Below are 20,435 nucleotides of genomic sequence, written 5' to 3'. Positions count from 1 at the left end.
TGCATATATTATGAGACAACATAGAATGCCTGTTATTTTCCAGTATGCTGTCTGTAGTTGTTTTATGTGTTTCAATAAAGAGATTCTGGACAAATTAATTTTATTTTATTTAAAGGAAATCCATCCTTTAAATTGGCTCAAAGTTCTTAACCTGATATCATTGGGACCGTATAGGGGTCGGATTATTAAATACTCTGGATCATCAAACAATCACAGAAAAGTATATATAACTCAAGGGTAGGGAGCGAAAATATGGTACTGCAAATCAAGTGCCAGATTATAAAACTTCTGGATTATTGGGTGCCTGATCCAGTTTTACAGTACATTAAGTTCTGAGATAGTGACATACATGCAATTGTTAAAGAAATTTGGCATTGCTGAGCGTCTAGTATTTTTTATGTCTGATGTGGTAGAATCCGGGAAGCGATGAGGTGACAATCTGCACAGCCATGACCTTTACATATCTGAGAACAGGGCATTGAAAGTGCTTTTAAGATGACTTGACATGAGCAATTTATAGATGTTTCTTCTGAAATACATTCCGTAGCATAAAATCATGAAAGATAATCTGAACGTTTCATGTACTTCATAATATACATAAAAAAGTAAAACTCTCGAGAGATGATAAGAGTGCGCAATGTACGGCCATAAGGACTGCATGCAGACAATGACTCACGGTACACATGACAGGTTGGCTCCAGGAAGGAAGAGGTACTTACTTCTAGGATCTGCTGCTCCGCACCAGGCAAAAAAGAGAAAGGAAGACGGGATTGAATGGAAAGAAGAGGAAGGAGGAATGACAGAGACTGAGGAACATAATCTATTTCCGGTTAGGTCAGGCATACTACATAGATTTGTTCCAAGGTTACATTGTTGCTGTACATAACATCATACAGAAGGATAGACTTATAACCAGTAATAATTGTACAGGACAAGAGGAGCATCCATACATGGCAGTTCAGACTTGCAGACTCAACCTTCTTCTTTCTGAAGGCCTCATGCACACTTCAGTCTTTTCCTTCAGGGTGAGATCCGTTTTTGTCACTGATAGCACCCTGAACCCATTCATTTCAATGGCCCCATGCACACTTCAGTTATTTAAACGGATCCGTTGTTCCGTTCCGTGCAAAGTAGAGCATGTCCTACTTTGCTCAGTGATTCAGTGACCGTGTGGCCCATAGAAGTCAATGGGTCAGTGAAAAAAACGGATGGCACACGGAAGGCTTCCGTGTGCCATCCGTTTTTGACGGATCCGTTGCCATAGCAACGGCTGGGTGAGCAAAAGTTCACAGACTCACAGACTACAGTAAACATTCATTCCTGAAGATAGGCTCATATTTTCACTCCAAAACACCCAAAAAACCAAAGTAAGCCAAGCAGAGTTATCTCAAACGGTTCTCTATGCTCTGAAAGCTACAGAAAACCGCACCAAAAACTTCTTGTAAACTTTCTATGGGTGTTTCCTGGGACATGTGACAGGTTCAAATGAAGTTCACATCCGTTTTTTAAACGGAAAAACGGAAGCCAAACGGAAGCAAAATGTCCATGTAAAACGGAAACACGGAACGGAAACGGAGTGCATACGGAAACAAAAACGGACATACGGATCCGTCAAAAACGGCCGAGAAAACGGTGATGGAAGTGTGCATGAGGCCTTAGGCCTCGTGCACACGACCGTAGCCGTGTGCATGGCCGTGATTTTCGGGTCGGGCCGCCCGCAAATCGTACGACATGCACATGGCCGCCGTCATTGTTTTCAATGAGCCCGGACCGCAGAAGATGTCCGTAATAGGACATGCCCGTTCTTTCTGCGGTGCGGGTTCCCGGGCCATAAAAACTACGGTCGTGTGCATGGCCCCATAGAAAAGAATGGGGTTGCAATTCTCCCGTGGATTTTCGGGGGAATTGCGGCTGCAAAAACACGTTCGTGTGCATGGGGCCTTATCATTAAGAAGTTGTCATTTTTAGAATTCACAACTATTAACATTGTCATTAGTTTACTGGGGATTTTGCTTCAATAAAAAATAAAAAAACTGAAAATAGTAAACAAACTTCTTATGTGATTTTTGCTAAATAAGTACAGTTAAATGTTATAGTTCAGTTTCATAAACCCCACTTTAAAAAAAAAAACAAACAACCCTATTAAGGCATTCTGAGTTAATAGAAAAGTAGTCCCTCATTTGTAACCTCCTTAAATTACCTGAATCAGAGAGTCTCTCTCTTGGACCCAGCACGTCCATGGATTACATGAATAGTCCACTGATTTCATTAGGTACCATGTAATGCTTTATTTCTCCTGCTGTGGTGCTGCAGGGAAATGTAACACTTCCTGCTGGGTTACCCCACAGACTACAGCTAATCACTAGGTTCCTAGCAGTGGCACCCCATTAGTGGACCCTCCTAACAAAAAGGAATTGTCCAAAGCAGACAGCCCCTTAAACTTTGGTTTTCAATCATTTACCATTTTAAAGATCTCTGCTTGTTCTCAGGGAATGAAAATGTTTTTGGTTTCATTTTGAGGGTTATGACCGATACGGACATAATTCTACTTACACACAGCTAAGAATTTGCTACAGTCAGTGCCAGATTTGCATCTTTGGTGCCTATTGGCACGGTCATAGAATGTATAATATTGTTTTCCCCACCCTACAAATAGAAATACTACATAAGTATTGAATGTAGACTAGTGGATTAACTCCCAATATGTCATCTACCGTCCACTTTTGACACTGACCCACAGGGCTGCCTTTGTGCTTGAATATTCTGACCTGGATACAATACATCTAATTAGGCAATCCTACATGAGTTAAACACAGCAGCAGCACAAATATTTATCCTGTCCCGGACTCCAGTCCGATAGCTCCTCCGTACAACTGATACATTTAACAAATTTCAGCTGAGTAAGCAGGACTAGGTCAAGCTAATTTTCAGCCTCTATAATGTATACAATGTTTCCATTCACTGACAGAAAGCATAAATCTTGAAGAAAATGGTGTGGAATTAATATACAAAGTATGCAAGTGACTTGCTCTAGCAACTAGGAGGTGGCGCTTTGTCTCTCTAGACTTTCATTGTTCTCAGCCTTTTGGTTTGTCCTGCACCTGCTGCTGCCGCCGTGATGAGCAAATGTTATACCCAAGTTAGGAAAAGTAACATAAAGACGATATAACCTGATCCATAATATTGGTGATATCCATAGTTTTTTTTGTAAGTCTAGAGATCCGAAGTGAGAATATGATGTTGTTATTTGAAGAAGGATCTGGCTGTGATTTGATGGTCTTATGCGGGATATTGGTCGTGGTTAGGGGCGTGGCTTAAAAATGTCCCTCTTTTCCGAATTTAAAAGTTGGGAGGTATGCTGATGTGTTCCTTCCTCCACAGAGGACAACTGAAAATTGCTGGAATTGCTGGTCAATGCTCGTTTCCACATGAGGCTGCACTATTCTTCTGTATAAAAATCTCAGAAGCTATCTCTGGCTAAACTGGTTCTGGTCCGGCCACTCTCCTTATATCATGCTGCCTCTCTAGCGATGTTAAATATATGAAAATTGTACAACATAATAAGATATGTCCATCTTTGTGCAATTGCTTTTATCTACTGATATGGCACATCGGGTGTGAGAGCTCACATTAAAGAGGCTCTGTCACCAGATTCTCAAATCCCTATCGCCTATTGCATGTGATCGGCGCTGCAATGTAGATAACAGTAACGTGTTTTTTTTTAAAAAAACGTTCATTTTTGGCCAAGTTATGAGCTATTTTATATATATGCAAATGAGCTTTGAAATGGACAACTGGGCGTGTTTTTTTTCGTATGTCCAACTGGGCGTGTATTGTGTTTTTAACTGGGCGTGTTTACTTGTTTTACTAACTGGGCGTTGTGAATAGAAGTGTATGATGCTGACGAATCAGTGACCAATCAGCATCATGCACTCCTCTCCATTCATTTACACCGCAGCATCGCGTTCTTACTAGAACACGATGTGCAGACACATACACAGACATTAACGTTAATCAAGTGTCCTGATAATGAATATACATGACCTCCAGCCTGGACGTCGTGTGTATTCAGAATCCTGACACTTCTGAATCTTTTCTGTGAGATTTCCAGCAAGGGAAACAAAATCTCGTTTACCTTGTAATCTCGCGAGATTACGCGTGGCTTGCTGGAATCTCACAGAAAAGATTCAGAAGTGTCAGGATTCTGAATACACACGATGTCCAGGCTGGAGGTCAGGGCCGCCATCAGGAATTTCAGGGCCCCCTACAGCTAAATTTTCTGGGCCCCCCTACCGTGGCACCGCCTGTTAACGGTACTCCGTCCAGCACTATATCATGGTACCCAGGGCCGCCATCAGGGGGGGTATTATGGGTACTGATGTGAGAGGCCCGGCCAAACCTAATTGAAAGGGGGGCCCGGCAACTGCCGCGACTTGCCTTTGGTAGAAAAAAAAACAGGCCCCTGTAATGGGGCTTGTTTTTTTCACCAAAAGAATGTCGTGAGCTGCGGGCCCCCCTTTCAATTAGGTTTGGCCGGGCCTCTCACATCAGTACCCATAATACCCCCCCTGGGTGGCATGGGGGTCGTCATGGGGGCCGTCAAACACTGCCGCCAGTGCGACCGATCGCGCGCACCCGCAAACTCCCGCGCATGCGCACCCGCGACCGCCTGGAACCGCGCACCGAATTTTGAGGCAGATTTTGACCTGCCCACACTATCTTGCCGCGTTTTTTGCCCGCGGCGATTGAGGACAGCAGACAAAAAACGCAGGGAAAAATGCATTTTCTGCCTCCCATTGATTTCGATGGGAGGTCAGAGGCAGAACCGCGGCAAGAAAGGACGTGCTGCTTTTTCTTTTTTCCGCGACTGGCTCCCATTGATTTCAGATTAAATCAATGGGAGGCGGTTTTGGAAGTTCTTTGGTGCTGATTCTGACGCAGTGTCCGAGTCAATATCAAGGCCCAAAAACTTTGTGAACTGGGCCTTATTGTTAGGGCTTATTCAGACGAACGTGTAATACGTCCGTGCAACGTGCGTGATTTTCACGCGCCTCGCACGGACCTATGTTACTCTATGGGGCCGTGCAGACTGTCAGTGATTTTCACGCAGCGTGTGTCCGTGTGTCCGCTGCGTAAAACTCACGACATGTCCGATGTTTGTGCATTGTTCGCGCATCACGCACCCATTGAAGTCAATGGGTGCATTAAAATCAGGGCCAGCACTTCCGCAGCCGTATAAACTATGAATGAAAACAGAAAAGCACCACGTGCTACAAACATACAAACATACAGAGTGTCATAATGATGGCGGCTGCGCGAAAATCACGCAGCCACGCATCATACGCTGCAGACACACGGAGCTGTTATGGACCTTTTGCATGCGCAAAACGCCACGTTTTTGCGCACGCAAAAATCACACGCTCGTGTAAATCCGGCCTTAGGGTGGGAACACACTAGGCATGAACGCTGCGGATTTTATGCAACACATTTTATTGTGGATAATCCGCAGCGTATTACAGTCGCAGCAGAGTGGATGAGATTTGAACAAATCTCATCCACACGCTGCAAAAAAAATGGACCTGCAGTGTGGCTTTTTAAGCCGCAGCGTGTCAATTTATTCTGTGGAATCGCTGCTCCTCTGTTGCGGAAATGCTGCGGTTCTGCCGCAAAAATTACACATGAGAAAAAAAAAAAAAAGGTACTTTTTTAGATTTATAAAAAAGTTTAGACTTACCCCGGCCGTAGTCCTGGTGATGCGATCCTCTATTCTTAGCGCAGCCCGGCCTCCTGTCATGACGTTTCATACCATGTGACTGCTGCAGCGGTCACATGGTCTACAGCGTCATCCCAGGAGGCGGGCTACATTCAGAAGAGAGAGATGCGTCACCAGGACTACGGCCGGGGTAAGTCTAAACTTTTTTTTCCCTGCAGGATTCCCGTAGCGGACATGCGTCATGAAACCTGCGCCACTATTTGGTGCGGTTTTGCTGTCGGAATTCCCTGCGGCTACCGGGGAGGATAAGCTGTGTAGTTTTACTCAGCATATCCGCCTAGTGTGTTCCTACCCTTATGATGTCGCTCCTGGAGCTGCTGCCGGTCTCTAAATAGGAAATTGGTCCAGTAGAATTTGGAATTATTTCTTTTTGTGAACCAGCTTAAAAAAATACAAAACTTTTGTGTTAGGGCCTGTTCACATGACCGTTCGCTTCCGCTCCGGGGTTCCGTCTGAGGTTTCCGTCGGGTGAACCCTGCAACGGAAAGTGAAAGTGACAGCACAGCTTCCGTTTCCGTCAGCATTAGCGCAGTCGACTCCGCTATTGATTCCGTCCGAAAACCTGCCGGAATGGTGACGAACGGAAACCATTAGCGATGTTTCCGTCACCATTGAGATCAATGGTGACTGAAACGGAAGCTGTGCTGTCACTTTCACTTTCCGTTGCGGGGTTCACCCGACAGAAACCTCAGACGGAACCCCGGAGCGGAAGTGAACGGTGATGTGAACAGGCCCTAACACAAAAGTTTTGTATTTTTTTAAGCTGGTTCACAAAAAAAAATAATTCCAAATTCTACTGAACCAACTGCCTATTTAGAGACCGGCAGCAGCTCCAGGAGCGACATCATAAGGGACACACTAGGCGGATATGCTGAGTAAAACTACACAGCTTATCCGCCCCGGTAGCCGCAGGGAATTCTGCCAGCAAAACCGCACCAAATAGTGGCGCAGGTTTCGGGAGGCGTGTCCGCTGCGGGAATCCTGCAGGGAAAAAAAAGTTTAGACTTACCCCGGCCGTAGTGTAGGTCTCTCTTCTGAACGTAGCCCCGCCTCCTGGGATGACGCTGTAGACCATGTGACCGCTGCAGCAGTCACATGGGATGAAACGTCATGACAGGAGGCCGGGCTGCGCTAAGAATAGAGGATCGCGTCAACAGGACTACGACCGGGGTAAGTCTAAACTTTTTTATAAATGTAAAAAAGTACCTTTTTTTTTTCTCTTTTGTGATTTTTGCGGCAGAACCGCAGCATTTCCGCAACAAAGGAGCAGCGATTCCACAGCATAAATTGACACTCACTGCAGGTCAATTATTTTTGCTGCGACTGTAATACGCTGCAGATTTTCCACAATAAAATGTGTTGCATAAAATCAGCAGTGTTCATGCCTAGTGTGTTCCTACCCTAAGGCCGGATTTACACGAGCGTGTGCTTTTTGCGTGCGCAAAAACGTGGCGTTTTGCGCATGCAAAATGTCCATAACAGCTCCGTGTGTCTGCAGCGTATGATGCGTGGCTGCGTGATTTTCGCGCAGCCGCCATCATTATGACACTCTGTTTGTATGTTTGTAGCACGTGGTGCTTTTCTGTTTTCATTCATAGTTTATACGGCTGCGGAAGTGCTGGGCGTGATTTTCATGCACCCATTGACTTCAATGGGTGCGTGATGCGCGAACAATGCACAAATATCGGACATGTCGTGAGTTTTACGCAGCGGACACACGGACATACGCTGCGTGAAAATCACTGACAGTCTGAACGGCCCCATAGAGTAACATAGGTCCGTGCGAGGCGCGTGAAAATCACGCACGTTGCACGGACGTATTACACGTTCGTCTGAATAAGCCCTAACAATAAGGCCCAGTTCACAGAGTTTTTGGGCCTTGATATTGACTCGGACACTGCGTCAGAATCAGCACCAAAAAACTTCCAAAACCGCCTCCCATTGATTTAATCTGAAATCAATGGGAGCCAGTCGCGGAAAAAAGAAAAAGCAGCACGTCCTTTCTTGCCGCGGTTCCGCCTCTGACCTCCCATCTAAATCAATGGGAGGCAGAAAATGCATTTTTCCCTGCGTTTTTTGTCTGCTGTCCTCAATCGCCGCAGGCAAAAAACGCAGCAAAAAACGCGGCAAGATAGTGTGGGCAGGTCAAAATCTGCCTCAAAATTCTTTAAGGAATTTTGAGGCAGATTTTTTCGGCCTGCAAAATACTCTGTGTGAACAGGGCCATACATAAACAGCACTTTGAGACATTTTACTCACTGTGTCAGAAGAGATGCTCCCACTCCAGTCCTCTTCAGGCGATGTCTTCGGTCCAGATGTCGTCCTTCACCTCCAGGCAATGGCGGGGATCGAAGAACTCCTGCCGCCGCGCAAGAACTGGACTCCTCCCCCTCTCCTTACGCAGCTACGCTCTGGAGAAGAAGGAGGAGGAGGCGGAGTCGGACGAGGAGGCGGAGTCGGACGAGGAGGCGCTGGACGAGGAGGCCGAGGAGGAGGACGAGGAGGCGGAGGCGGAGTCGGAGGCGTGCCAGCAGGTAATTAGACTGTGCGCCACTGTCCTGGCTGTTCTTCCCAGTTGATTGGTCGCTGTACTTTTAGTGCGTGCGCACCGCATCCCTCTCGGCGGCGGGCACGAGCGGGTTGCTTTCCGGCGTGTCCGGTCGTTCGCGCGCGTTTGCGGTAACGAGCGCGGTGTTTCGCGGCGGTGTTAGAGAGGGGGGCCCGCAGCTCACGGCGGTGTTTGACGAGAGGGGGGCCCGCAGCTCACGACATTGCTTTGGTGAAAAGAACAGGCCCCATTGCAGGGGCCTGTTTTTTTCTACCAAAGGCAAGTCGCGGCAGTTGCCGGGCCCCCCTTTCAATTAAGTTTGGCCGGGCCCCCTACAGTAGTACCCCTAATACCCCCCTGATGGCGGCCCTGCTGGAGGTCATGTGTATTCATTATCAGGACACTTGTGTATGTGGCTGCACATCGTTCTAGTAAGAACGTGATGCTGCTGTGTAAATGAATGAAGAGGAGTGCATGATGCTGACTGGTCACTGATTCGTCAGCATCATACACTTCTATTCACAACGCCCAGCTAGTAAAACAAGTAAACACGCCCAGTTAAAAACACAATACACGCCCAGTTGGAAATACGAAAAAAAACACGCCCAGTTGTCCATTTCAAAGCTCATTTGCATATATATATAAAATAGCTCATAACTTGGCCAAAAATGAACGTTTTAAAAAAAACAAAAAAAACTTTACTGTTCTCTACATTGCAGCGCCGATCACATGCAATAGGAGATAGGGATATGAGAATCTGGTGACAGAGCCTCTTTAAAGTCAATAGACACCAACAACAATATATCTCAGAGATATGGAAATTTCCAAGCTATAAGTAACTGGCGGGGTCCCAGCGCCAGGCGCCCAACAATGCTATCTTCTAACGTCTCCATAACATTGGAGGGCAACTAGCTCTACTGGGGCCCAATGCAACTCTGCAGTGTTCTCTTCGTGGCCCCTGACTCCCGGCTAGTGTGGAAGGATAGCAGAGAACATAGCCATGTGCTGGCTGTGTACTATATGTCTTAGGCCCTGTCCACAAGGAGTATTTTGCAGGCAGAAAAAATCTACCTCAAAATTCCTTCAGGAATTTTGAGGCAGATTTTGACCTTCCTGCACTTTCTTGTCGTGGTTCTCGCGCCGTTTTTCATCTGTGGGCAATGAGCACCGCGGGCAAAAATGCCACGGAAAACGTTTTTTCTGCCTCCCATTGATTTCAATGAGAGGTCAAGGGCAGATCAGCGGCAAGAAGGGACATGCCAATTTTATTCCCCGCGAGTGGCTCAAAGCTGCCCGGGAAAAAAAAAACCTCCGCTTCCCATTAAAATCAATGGAAGGTAGTTTCGGCTGTTTTTTGGTGCTGATTCCGACCCGGTTTCCGAGTCAAAATCAGTGCCAAAAAACGGTGTGAACTAGGCCTTATATGTCTACTAGATGTACTATATGTCTACAGACCCCAGAGTCCATTTTTCATGGAATAAAATTGGGTTCTGCCATAAATGTTTGATTGGTGGGAGTGAGACTCACTGGACCCCTACCAATATTGAGTAAAGGAGGCTTTCCTCCATGTTTGTGGGAGAGAATGACCACACGTACACATTCACCCTTCATTATATTGAATGGAAGATATGGAAACAGATGACACTCGCCCAGCCTCACTGTATGACTAGACTGTAAATGTTTTATATATGGATTGTAGAAACTGTTCTATGTACAATCATTGCTAGTACTATCAAGTTCTAATCTAATGATTTATTTCTAAAAAATATTTGTTTTCTTTACATTGACCTACTCAATAAAACATGAAATCTTATATTATTCTTGCACTAGAAGCCATTTTTTATCTAAATTCCATAACCTTTTCATAACTGTAGAGGTTTTAGACAGTATCGAAATTTATAGTTTTATATATAAATGTTTTTGTGCAGATATCCAGCAGGGGATTGATCCACCAAATCTCACCAAAACAAATATACAGAATATATAGTATGTTAGAGCTGGGTTATTTTGAAAGCATGGCTATTTTTATACACCTATTCATGTCGAATATCAAATCCGCAGCATGCTCATGCTGTTCGGATGTTCACAGCGGATTTCACCCTTTTCAATGTAGAAGGGGTGAGATCCGCTACGGGTGTGGGTACCCATAAAGCAGCTGATGGATGGAATTCCTAAATAGTTAAACATGCTACTATTTGTTAATGACAAGCTTTGTGATTCTGACAGTGCTGTTCACTACCTCTATTTTAATGGTTCATTGAAGAAGTAAGAAAAACATTCCACTTCTCTATGGAGAAACCAACAAACTCAATCAAGTCCCAGTTAAGCTGTAACTCAATGACCCCTCAGTAAAGAGTCTCTTAGTTTCTGTGAACACTTTGGTATATTATATTAAGTTAAATTAAAAGCTTACCTCTGCTAATAGATTTTCCAACCGCGAAATATGTTGGCTTGTGAACATACTCTTCTCACGGAATTCCTCTTGAAGAACAGTGACCTGTAGCGACAGCTGCTTCTCCATTTCTGTAGCCTAAATGGATAAAGGAATATTAAAATGTAAATAAATAAATAAAATGTGTATAATAAGTTAATAACCCCATTCAAGTAGGGCCTAATTCACATCTGCGTTGGAGGATTTGTTAGGGGCCTCCATCGCAGAGTCCGCCAAAAATACCGGAAACAATAGCGTAGCATGCTGCGCTTTTGTTTCCGGTAAAACCACGGACACCCCGACAGAACCCATTAAAGTCAATGGGTTCCTTTAGGTGCCGGATGTCTCCGTTGTTCAATGGAACTTGCACTTTCGTTGTTTTACTCCTCTGATGGGCTACTAACAATATACCCCCACCATAATTTTTCTACATAGCCTCGAAATATCATTGACATAAAAATAGACTTTAATACATCAACTACTATGCTCACATGACATCACTCCACCAGCTTTTTCTCATTCATAACTGGAAGAAGCCAACAATTGTAGCAGGAAAGCACAGAGAGATAAGAACGCTGCATAGTAATAACGTTAATATGCCCAGCAAAACAAATACCACGCAAATGCTGCCGCATAAGATCTGTGTCTCTGTATAACCTCCCACACAAGTCTATATACCGCCATATAATCTCACATACTACAAAACAGCAGTATACTACCATAAAGGCACATGTACCACTACACAGCCAATATATCTTCACTTAACTACATGACCATATAGCAGAATACTACCATACAACTTCACACATCACCACCCAGCGATTATACCTCCATATAACCTCACATATGGTCATATAATAGTATTATCATATAACCTCACATATGATCATATAATAGTATTATCATATAACCTCACATATGATCATGTAATAGTATTATCATATAACCTCACATATGATCATATAATAGTATTATCATATAACCTCACATATGATCATGTAATAGTATTATCATATAACCTCACATATGATCATATAATAGTATTATCATATAACCTCACATATGATCATATAATAGTATTATCATATAACCTCACATATGATCATATAATAGTATTATCATATAACCTCACATATGATCATATAATAGTATTATCATATAACCTCACATATGATCATATAATAGTATTATCATATAACCTCACATATGATCATATAATAGTATTATCATATAACCTCACATATGATCATATAATAGTATTATCATATAACCTCACATATGATCATATAATAGTATTATCACATAACCTCACATATGATCATATAATAGTATTATCACATAACCTCACATATGATCATATAATAGTATTATCACATAACCTCACATATGATCATATAATAGTATTATCACATAACCTCACATATGATCATATAATAGTATTATCATATAACCTCACATATGATCATATAATAGTATTATCATATAACCTCACATATGATCATATAATAGTATTATCACATAACCTCACATATGATCATATAATAGTATTATCACATAACCTCACATATGATCATATAATAGTATTATCACATAACCTCACATATGATCATATAATAGTATTATCACATAACCTCACATATGATCATATAATAGTATTATCACATAACCTCACATATGATCATATAATAGTATTATCACATAACCTCACATATGATCATATAATAGTATTATCACATAACCTCACATATGATCATGTAATAGTATTATCACATAACCTCACATATGATCATGTAATAGTATTATCACATAACCTCACATATGATCATGTAATAGTATTATCACATAACCTCACATATGATCATGTAATAGTATTATCACATAACCTCACATATGATCATGTAATAGTATTATCACATAACCTCACATATGATCATGTAATAGTATTATCATATAACCTCACATATGATCATGTAATAGTATTATCACATAACCTCACATATGATCATGTAATAGTATTATCACATAACCTCACATATGATCATATAATAGTATTATCACATAACCTCACATATGATCATGTAATAGTATTATCATATAACCTCACATATGATCATGTAATAGTATTATCATATAACCTCACATATGATCATGTAATAGTATTATCACATAACCTCACATATGATCATGTAATAGTATTATCACATAACCTCACATATGATCATGTAATAGTATTATCACATAACCTCACATATGGTCATGTAATAGTATTATCACATAACCTCACATATGATCATGTAATAGTATTATCATATAACCTCACATATGGTCATGTAATAGTATTATCATATAACCTCACATATGATCATATAATAGTATTATCATATAACCTCACATATGATCATGTAATAGTATTATCACATAACCTCACATATGATCATGTAATAGTATTATCATATAACCTCACATATGATCATGTAATAGTATTATCACATAACCTCACATATGATCATGTAATAGTATTATCACATAACCTCACATATGATCATGTAATAGTATTATCACATAACCTCACATATGATCATGTAATAGTATTATCACATAACCTCACATATGGTCATGTAATAGTATTATCACATAACCTCACATATGATCATGTAATAGTATTATCACATAACCTCACATATGATCATGTAATAGTATTATCACATAACCTCACATATGATCATGTAATAGTATTATCATATAACCTCACATATGATCATGTGATAGTATTATCACATAACCTCACATATGATCATGTAATAGTATTATCACATAACCTCACATATGATCATGTGATAGTATTATCACATAACCTCACATATGATCATGTAATAGTATTATCACATAACCTCACATATGGTCATGTGATAGTATTATCACATAACCTCACATATGATCATGTAATAGTATTATCACATAACCTCACATATGATCATGTAATAGTATTATCACATAACCTCACATATGATCATGTAATAGTATTATCACATAACCTCACATATGATCATGTAATAGTATTATCACATAACCTCACATATGATCATGTAATAGTATTATCATATAACCTCACATATGGTCATGTAATAGTATTATCACATAACCTCACATATGATCATGTAATAGTATTATCATATAACCTCACATATGATCATGTAATAGTATTATCACATAACCTCACATATGGTCATGTAATAGTATTATCATATAACCTCACATATGATCATGTAATAGTATTATCACATAACCTCACATATGGTCATGTAATAGTATTATCATATAACCTCACATATGATCATATAATAGTATTATCACATAACCTCACATATGATCATATAATAGTATTATCACATAACCTCACATATGATCATATAATAGTATTATCACATAACCTCACATATGATCATGTAATAGTATTATCACATAACCTCACATATGATCATATAATAGTATTATCACATAACCTCACATATGGTCATGTAATAGTATTATCACATAACCTCACATATGATCATGTAATAGTATTATCACATAACCTCACATATGATCATGTAATAGTATTATCATATAACCTCACATATGATCATATAATAGTATTATCACATAACCTCACATATGATCATGTAATAGTATTATCATATAACCTCACATATGATCATATAATAGTATTATCATATAACCTCACATATGATCATATAATAGTATTATGACATAACCTCACATATGATCATATAATAGTATTATCACATAACCTCACATATGATCATATAATAGTATTATCACATAACCTCACATATGATCATATAATAGTATTATCATATAACCTCACATATGATCATGTAATAGTATTATCATATAACCTCACATATGATCATATAATAGTATTATCATATAACCTCACATATGGTCATGTAATAGTATTATCATATAACCTCACATATGATCATGTAATAGTATTATCATATAACCTCACATATGATCATGTAATAGTATTATCATATAACCTCACATATGATCATGTAATAGTATTATCATATAACCTCACATATGATCATGTAATAGTATTATCATATAACCTCACAAATCACCAGTACATATCCAGTAAAAAATCTATATAGCCCAACATACCACAATATACCCATAGATAACCCAGATTACGATCACTGATAACCCAGATTACTATCACTGATAACCCAGATTACGATCACTGATAACCCAGATTACTATCACTGATAACCCAGATTACGATCACTGATAACCCAGGTTACGATCACATGTCATTCAAGCGATGTAAACAACTATTGCTAGTGTATCATTTTTGTTTAAGACATTGTTGGGGCCTTAAATCAGATAACTCCAACAGAATATATACACTGCACCTTATATCCATATGCTTTTAGATACTGGCTGGGTGACGGGTTCATGCACCTTTACTTATATTCTCATTGCCAATGCAAGTAGTAGGTGCACTAGACAAAATATACACCTAATACCTATTGTGTCACTCTTTCTGTTCCATTTAGATTGAATGCTCTTTTGTTTCATTGTTTGTTTATTTGTTTGTTTTGATTATTTGACATTTTCCATTACTTCTCCAATTCTAAAGCACTGCAGAAATGGTTGTCGCTATATAAAGATTATTATTATTACTAAGAATAATAATAATAAAAAATATGTTTAATAAGTGACAGGAGATTCCAGAAAAACATATTGCATTTGTTTCCAGATCCACAGTATGCAAAACCCTGGGTTATTCTATGAATGCTTCGTAATCGCTATATGAATAAAATTTAGGTGGCTACTGAAGTTTGTGGGGCACATATAACAATGGGTTTTAAAATATGACCTTGCAGTTTTACACAGCAGCCATGAGAGAGAATGAATTGATTAACCAGGGGTGTAACCATGCCCCCTTCCATTCCAATCAGACCCCCCTCCGATCAGATCCTCCCTAGATCAGTCCCACCCAGATCAGATGTGGCAGCCTGAGGTGACCTGGGGTGGTCCCCAGTTCCCTCCGGGCTTAGTTGCACCCCTTGCACCGTGATCGTTACACCACTGGAATGAGCCTAATGTTAAATTCCTAAAATACAGAAGAAGTGGCCAAATAGTAGTACTAAAGATAGAAGGGAACTTTTATTACTGATGCACAAGAGACAGCTGCAGCAACCATTTGAGTGGCCATTGACAGAAAGATGAGATATCTGTCCATCCCATTGTGTCACCAGTGAGATTCTAAGACATATAAAAAGAAACATGTTGTAAAATCTCTGGATGACATAGCAAGGGCTTGCCACTATCTGAGGAGCTTATCTCCGAATGTACAGTCAACATACATTAGACGCAAACTCGGCCAAACCCGCTAATTTCTGTGGGATTGGCCAACGATCTAATGTGTATGGTAGCTACCTGACTCTTCCCGATAGCAAATGAGGGGGCAAGAAGGATCGGCCATATTTTCAATGGCTTATTTCCCTCTCCTTTTTTAAACAAACATGCACACTCAGCCGAGATTAGCGTGCATGTTTACGGGGGAGTTGGGAGAAATAACTATGGGCCGAACGAGCCTTCTACGGACAGTTATTAAATATGTATGGCCGCCTTCAGTATTGGATTGAGACAATTATTTTTCCCATTTTTTCTAATACAGGGCAAACATACCTCCCAACCATCCCACATTCAGCGGTAAAGGAATCAGAGGAAGAGCATGTCTATACATAAAACGTTTAAAGAAGCTAACAACTGCCAGTAATACCTAATACCCGTGGTAAGACATAAGACAAGGATAGCACCCAAGCAGTGATGATGCAAAAAAAAAAAAGAAGAAGAAAAACATCTCCGGAAAGTAAGAAGAGCGTGTAAGGAAGAGAGAGAAGAGTAGCAGATTAAAAAGAGGAGGGGAAGGGTGAAGGTTTGGGAAGCTAGGGTTCAGAGCTGCCGAGAGGTGTTAACGTAGTAGAGCAGGGAACTCAGGTGAGTCTATGAGAGTTCTATAAGGGTGCCAAATATGGAGGAAAGCAGAGGAACGATCTTGGCTTTCTCCCCACCTTCCAAAAGCCGTAACTTTTACAGCACCATTTATTGTACCATATAATGTAGTGGGAAACTGGATAAAAAATATTTGTGAGGTGGAATAGGAAAAAAACAGCGATTTCTCAATGTTTTGGGTGGTTTTGTTTTTACGGCGTTCACCGTGCGGTAAAAGCTGCATGTTAACTTTATTCTGCGGGTCAATACGATTACAGCGATACCAAATTTATATTGTTTTTTTTATGTTTTACTACTTTTACAAGGAAAAAACTGATTCTTAAAAATAAAATTTGAGTTTTGTCGCCACATTCTGAGAGCCATAACGTTTTTATTTTTCCGTCGATTTAGCGATATGAGGGCTTATTTTTTGCGGGGCGAGCTTTAGTTTATATTGGTACCATTTTGGGGTACATGACCCCTTTTGATCACTTTTCTATTTCATTTTTTTGTGGGTTATGAAGTGACCACAAAACAGCAATTCTGACGGTTTTATTTGTTTATTTTTTACGGCGTTCACCGTGCGGACTAAATAATGGTATATAGTAATAGTTCAGACTTTTACGGACGCGTCGATACCAGTTATGTTAGTTTATTCTTTTTTTTACATCGTGCTTGAGGGAAAATGGGAAAGGTTTTTTTTTTTAAACTTTTAATTTTAATTTTACTGTTTTTTACTTTTTTTTACTTGTCCCCCTAGGGGAGTTTAACCAGAGATCGTTGGATCGCTTGCATGATATACTGCAATACTACTGTATTGCAGTATATCGCGACTCTGACAGTCTGCTGTCAGAGGCAGGGCTTTATAGGAGTACAAAGATGGCGGACCTGGGGGCCTTCAACAGGGCCCCAGGCTGCCATGCCAACCAACGGCACCCCCTGATCTCGCTACGGGAGGGGGGCGTTGGAACGTTGCAGGGGGTCGTCCTCCGTATTTTCAGACGTTTTTAGTCACTGCGTGTGAACATACCCTTAATTATACAAAAAAATTATATTATTTTCTGAAACCAGACAACCCCTTTACTGTTTGTACATCCACACCAGATATGTAGCCCCTTTCCGTTTCACAATGCCAACGTGTTTCCGGTACGCTGGAAAATATACGGTCTACATTAACTGGACAGTAGTAGCATCTGGATAGAATATTTTTTTCTTCACCTGCAGCACCAAGTAGATACCATGCGAGAATGCACAAGCTTTTTAAGGTGTCACTCTGATCAAAGGTGGTATCCAGCTTCATCTCCCATTTGCGGAAGAATGGAGCCCTGTCTGAGTTACAGCACTGCAGTAAGAGTTGATACATGCATGATAAAGAAGAGGAGGAAGAGGCCATCAAAATTAGATAGTGAGGAAGGATATGATGAACCTGTATTGCGGAGAATGGATTGTAGCTGTTCATATTCTAACCAGGATAAATTCAATCCAGGTCTCTGAGCTCGAAGGGAGTCAAGAGTAGGTAATCTTCCATCCTCCAACACATGGAATTGTAGAAGTTTCCCCATACTAGGAGAGAGTGAGCAAGATATCAGGCCAAAAATATATATCAGGCCGGGATTTTGTAATAAAGTTGACTAGAAGAGACATTATTTTTTGACACCCAACTATCCCATATAGTCAATGTATGTGACACCAAAAAGAGACATGTGGCTATCAATTGATTGGGTCAGATATTTCTATCTTAAATACTCATATCTTATCTCGAATCCTATTTTCAATGGGGCTTACTCTCTTTTTTCAGCTTTGGAGATGAACCTTCTGGCTAAAAATAAAGGGCTTGGCCTTCCGACAGCATATTTGCTTTTGTCCCTATGGGATAAAATAAAAAAGTGGAAATATTTATTTTTTTTGCTCTGTTACATTCAACTCAGTTATTTATATTTTATAGGGTATATTTTACTCCAAAACTACTCTTTTCATGGGGTATCAAAGCCAAATTACCCCCGTTGTATGATCTCATCGGCAGATTTAATGCATCTTCTCTGGGGCTGCCATAGATGACATCGATTTTGGCAAAATGTTTTGGCACATCTCTCTTTTTGCTTTGATGTAAAGGTAGCTCCGGATCCTATACTGTGTATTCTGGGGTCAGATTTAAGGTTGGCCGGTCAGACTTAGGGCTTATTTAGACGAACGTGTAATACGTCCATGCAACGCGCATGATTTTCACGCGCCTCGCACGGACCTATGTTAGTCTATGGGGCTGTGCAGACTGTCCGTGAGTTTCACGCAGCGCGTGTCCGCTGAGTAAAACTCACAACATGTGTGTGACGCGCGTGATTCGCACAACAGCAGTAAAAAGTATGAATGAAACCACGTGCTTTTCTGTTTACAAACATACAAACAAAGTGTTATAATGATGGCGGCTGCGCGAAAATCACGCAGCCACGCATCATACGCTGCTGACATACGGAGCTGTTAAGTACCTTTTGCGCACACGCTCTTGTAAGTCCGGCCTTAGGGAAATAATTTGGCTCTATCAGGGATTACTTTAGCAAAAAAATTGATACTTCAAAATTGGAAGGGTCATTAACCCCTTCCCGCTCCTGGACGTACTATTAGGTCATGGTAGCTGTATCGTTCGCGCTCCATGACCTAATAGTATGTCTCGGGAGTAACGCCCGTTTCGGCCGTCCTCCCGACACATACAGGAGCTGTGGCAGCTGCTGTCTCGTACAGCGGGGACCGATTAACCCATTAAAAAGCCGTGTTCAATAGAGATCGCGGCTTTTTAGGGGTTAAGCTGCCATCGCCGGCCTGCTACACGATAGCGGCTGGCGATGGTGACTATGGCAACCGGACACCAAACAATGGCGTCCGGCTATGCCATAGACGGAAGCCTAGTGGGTCCTGAAAAAGTCAGCACCCACTATGCTTGCTGTCAGTGAGTAGCTGACAGTTCTAATACACTGCACTACGCATGTAGTGCAGTGTATTAGAATAGCGATCAGGGCCTCCTGCCCTCAAGTCCCCTAGTGGGACAAAGTAATAAAGTAAAAAAAAAGTACAAAAAAGGTGTGTGAAAATAAGAAAATAAACGTTTTAAAAGTATTAAAAGTAAAAATCCCCCTTTTTACCTTATCAGTCATTTATTATTAATAAAAATAGATAAATAAACAAATAAACTATACATAATTGGTATCGCCGCGTCCGTAACGGCCTGAACTACAAAATTATTTCGTTATTTATCCCGCACGGTGAACGCCGTAAAAGAAAATAATAATAAACCGTACCACAATCACAATTGTTTGGTCACTTCAACTCCCAAAAAATGGAATAAAAAGAGATCAAAAAGTCGCATGTACCGAAAAATGGTACTGATCGAAACTACAGTTCATTACGCAAAAAATAAGTCCTCGCACGGCTTTATTGATGTAAAAATAAAAAAGTTCTGGCGCTTAGAATAAGGTAACACAAAAAGTGAATGATTTTTTACAAAACGTATTTTATTGTGCAAACGCCATAAGACATAAAAAAAAAACTATAAACATCTGGTATCGCCGTAATCGTATCGCCACGAAGAATAAAGTGAATGTCATTTATAGCGCACGGTGAACGCTGTAAAAAAAATAGAATAAAAAAACAATAGTAGAATTGCTGATTTTTAGTCACCACGCCAC

At 40.7% G+C, this 20,435-nt stretch overlaps 1 protein-coding gene across 2 annotated transcripts in view; it reads right to left on the bottom strand.

The window, feature by feature from the left end:
• Nucleotides 1-20,435, bottom strand: part of BICDL1 (BICD family like cargo adaptor 1) — a 100,103-nt gene that overhangs the window by 46,690 nt on the left and 32,978 nt on the right. For both annotated transcript variants that reach the window (XR_012849638.1, XM_075831144.1), the window contains exon 3: nucleotides 10,735-10,851. Coding sequence is in view for 1 of the 2 variants with exons in the window: in XM_075831144.1 (XP_075687259.1) it covers nucleotides 10,735-10,851 (117 nt within the window). In the remaining variant the exon portion in view is untranslated. The remainder of the gene's footprint in view (nucleotides 1-10,734; nucleotides 10,852-20,435) is intronic.

Source organism: Rhinoderma darwinii, chromosome 1, assembly GCF_050947455.1.
Source record: "Rhinoderma darwinii isolate aRhiDar2 chromosome 1, aRhiDar2.hap1, whole genome shotgun sequence".
NCBI lineage: Eukaryota > Metazoa > Chordata > Amphibia > Anura > Rhinodermatidae > Rhinoderma > Rhinoderma darwinii.
The sequence above is the reverse complement of the archived record's forward strand: the minus strand, read 5'-3'. Positions and strand labels throughout refer to the sequence as shown.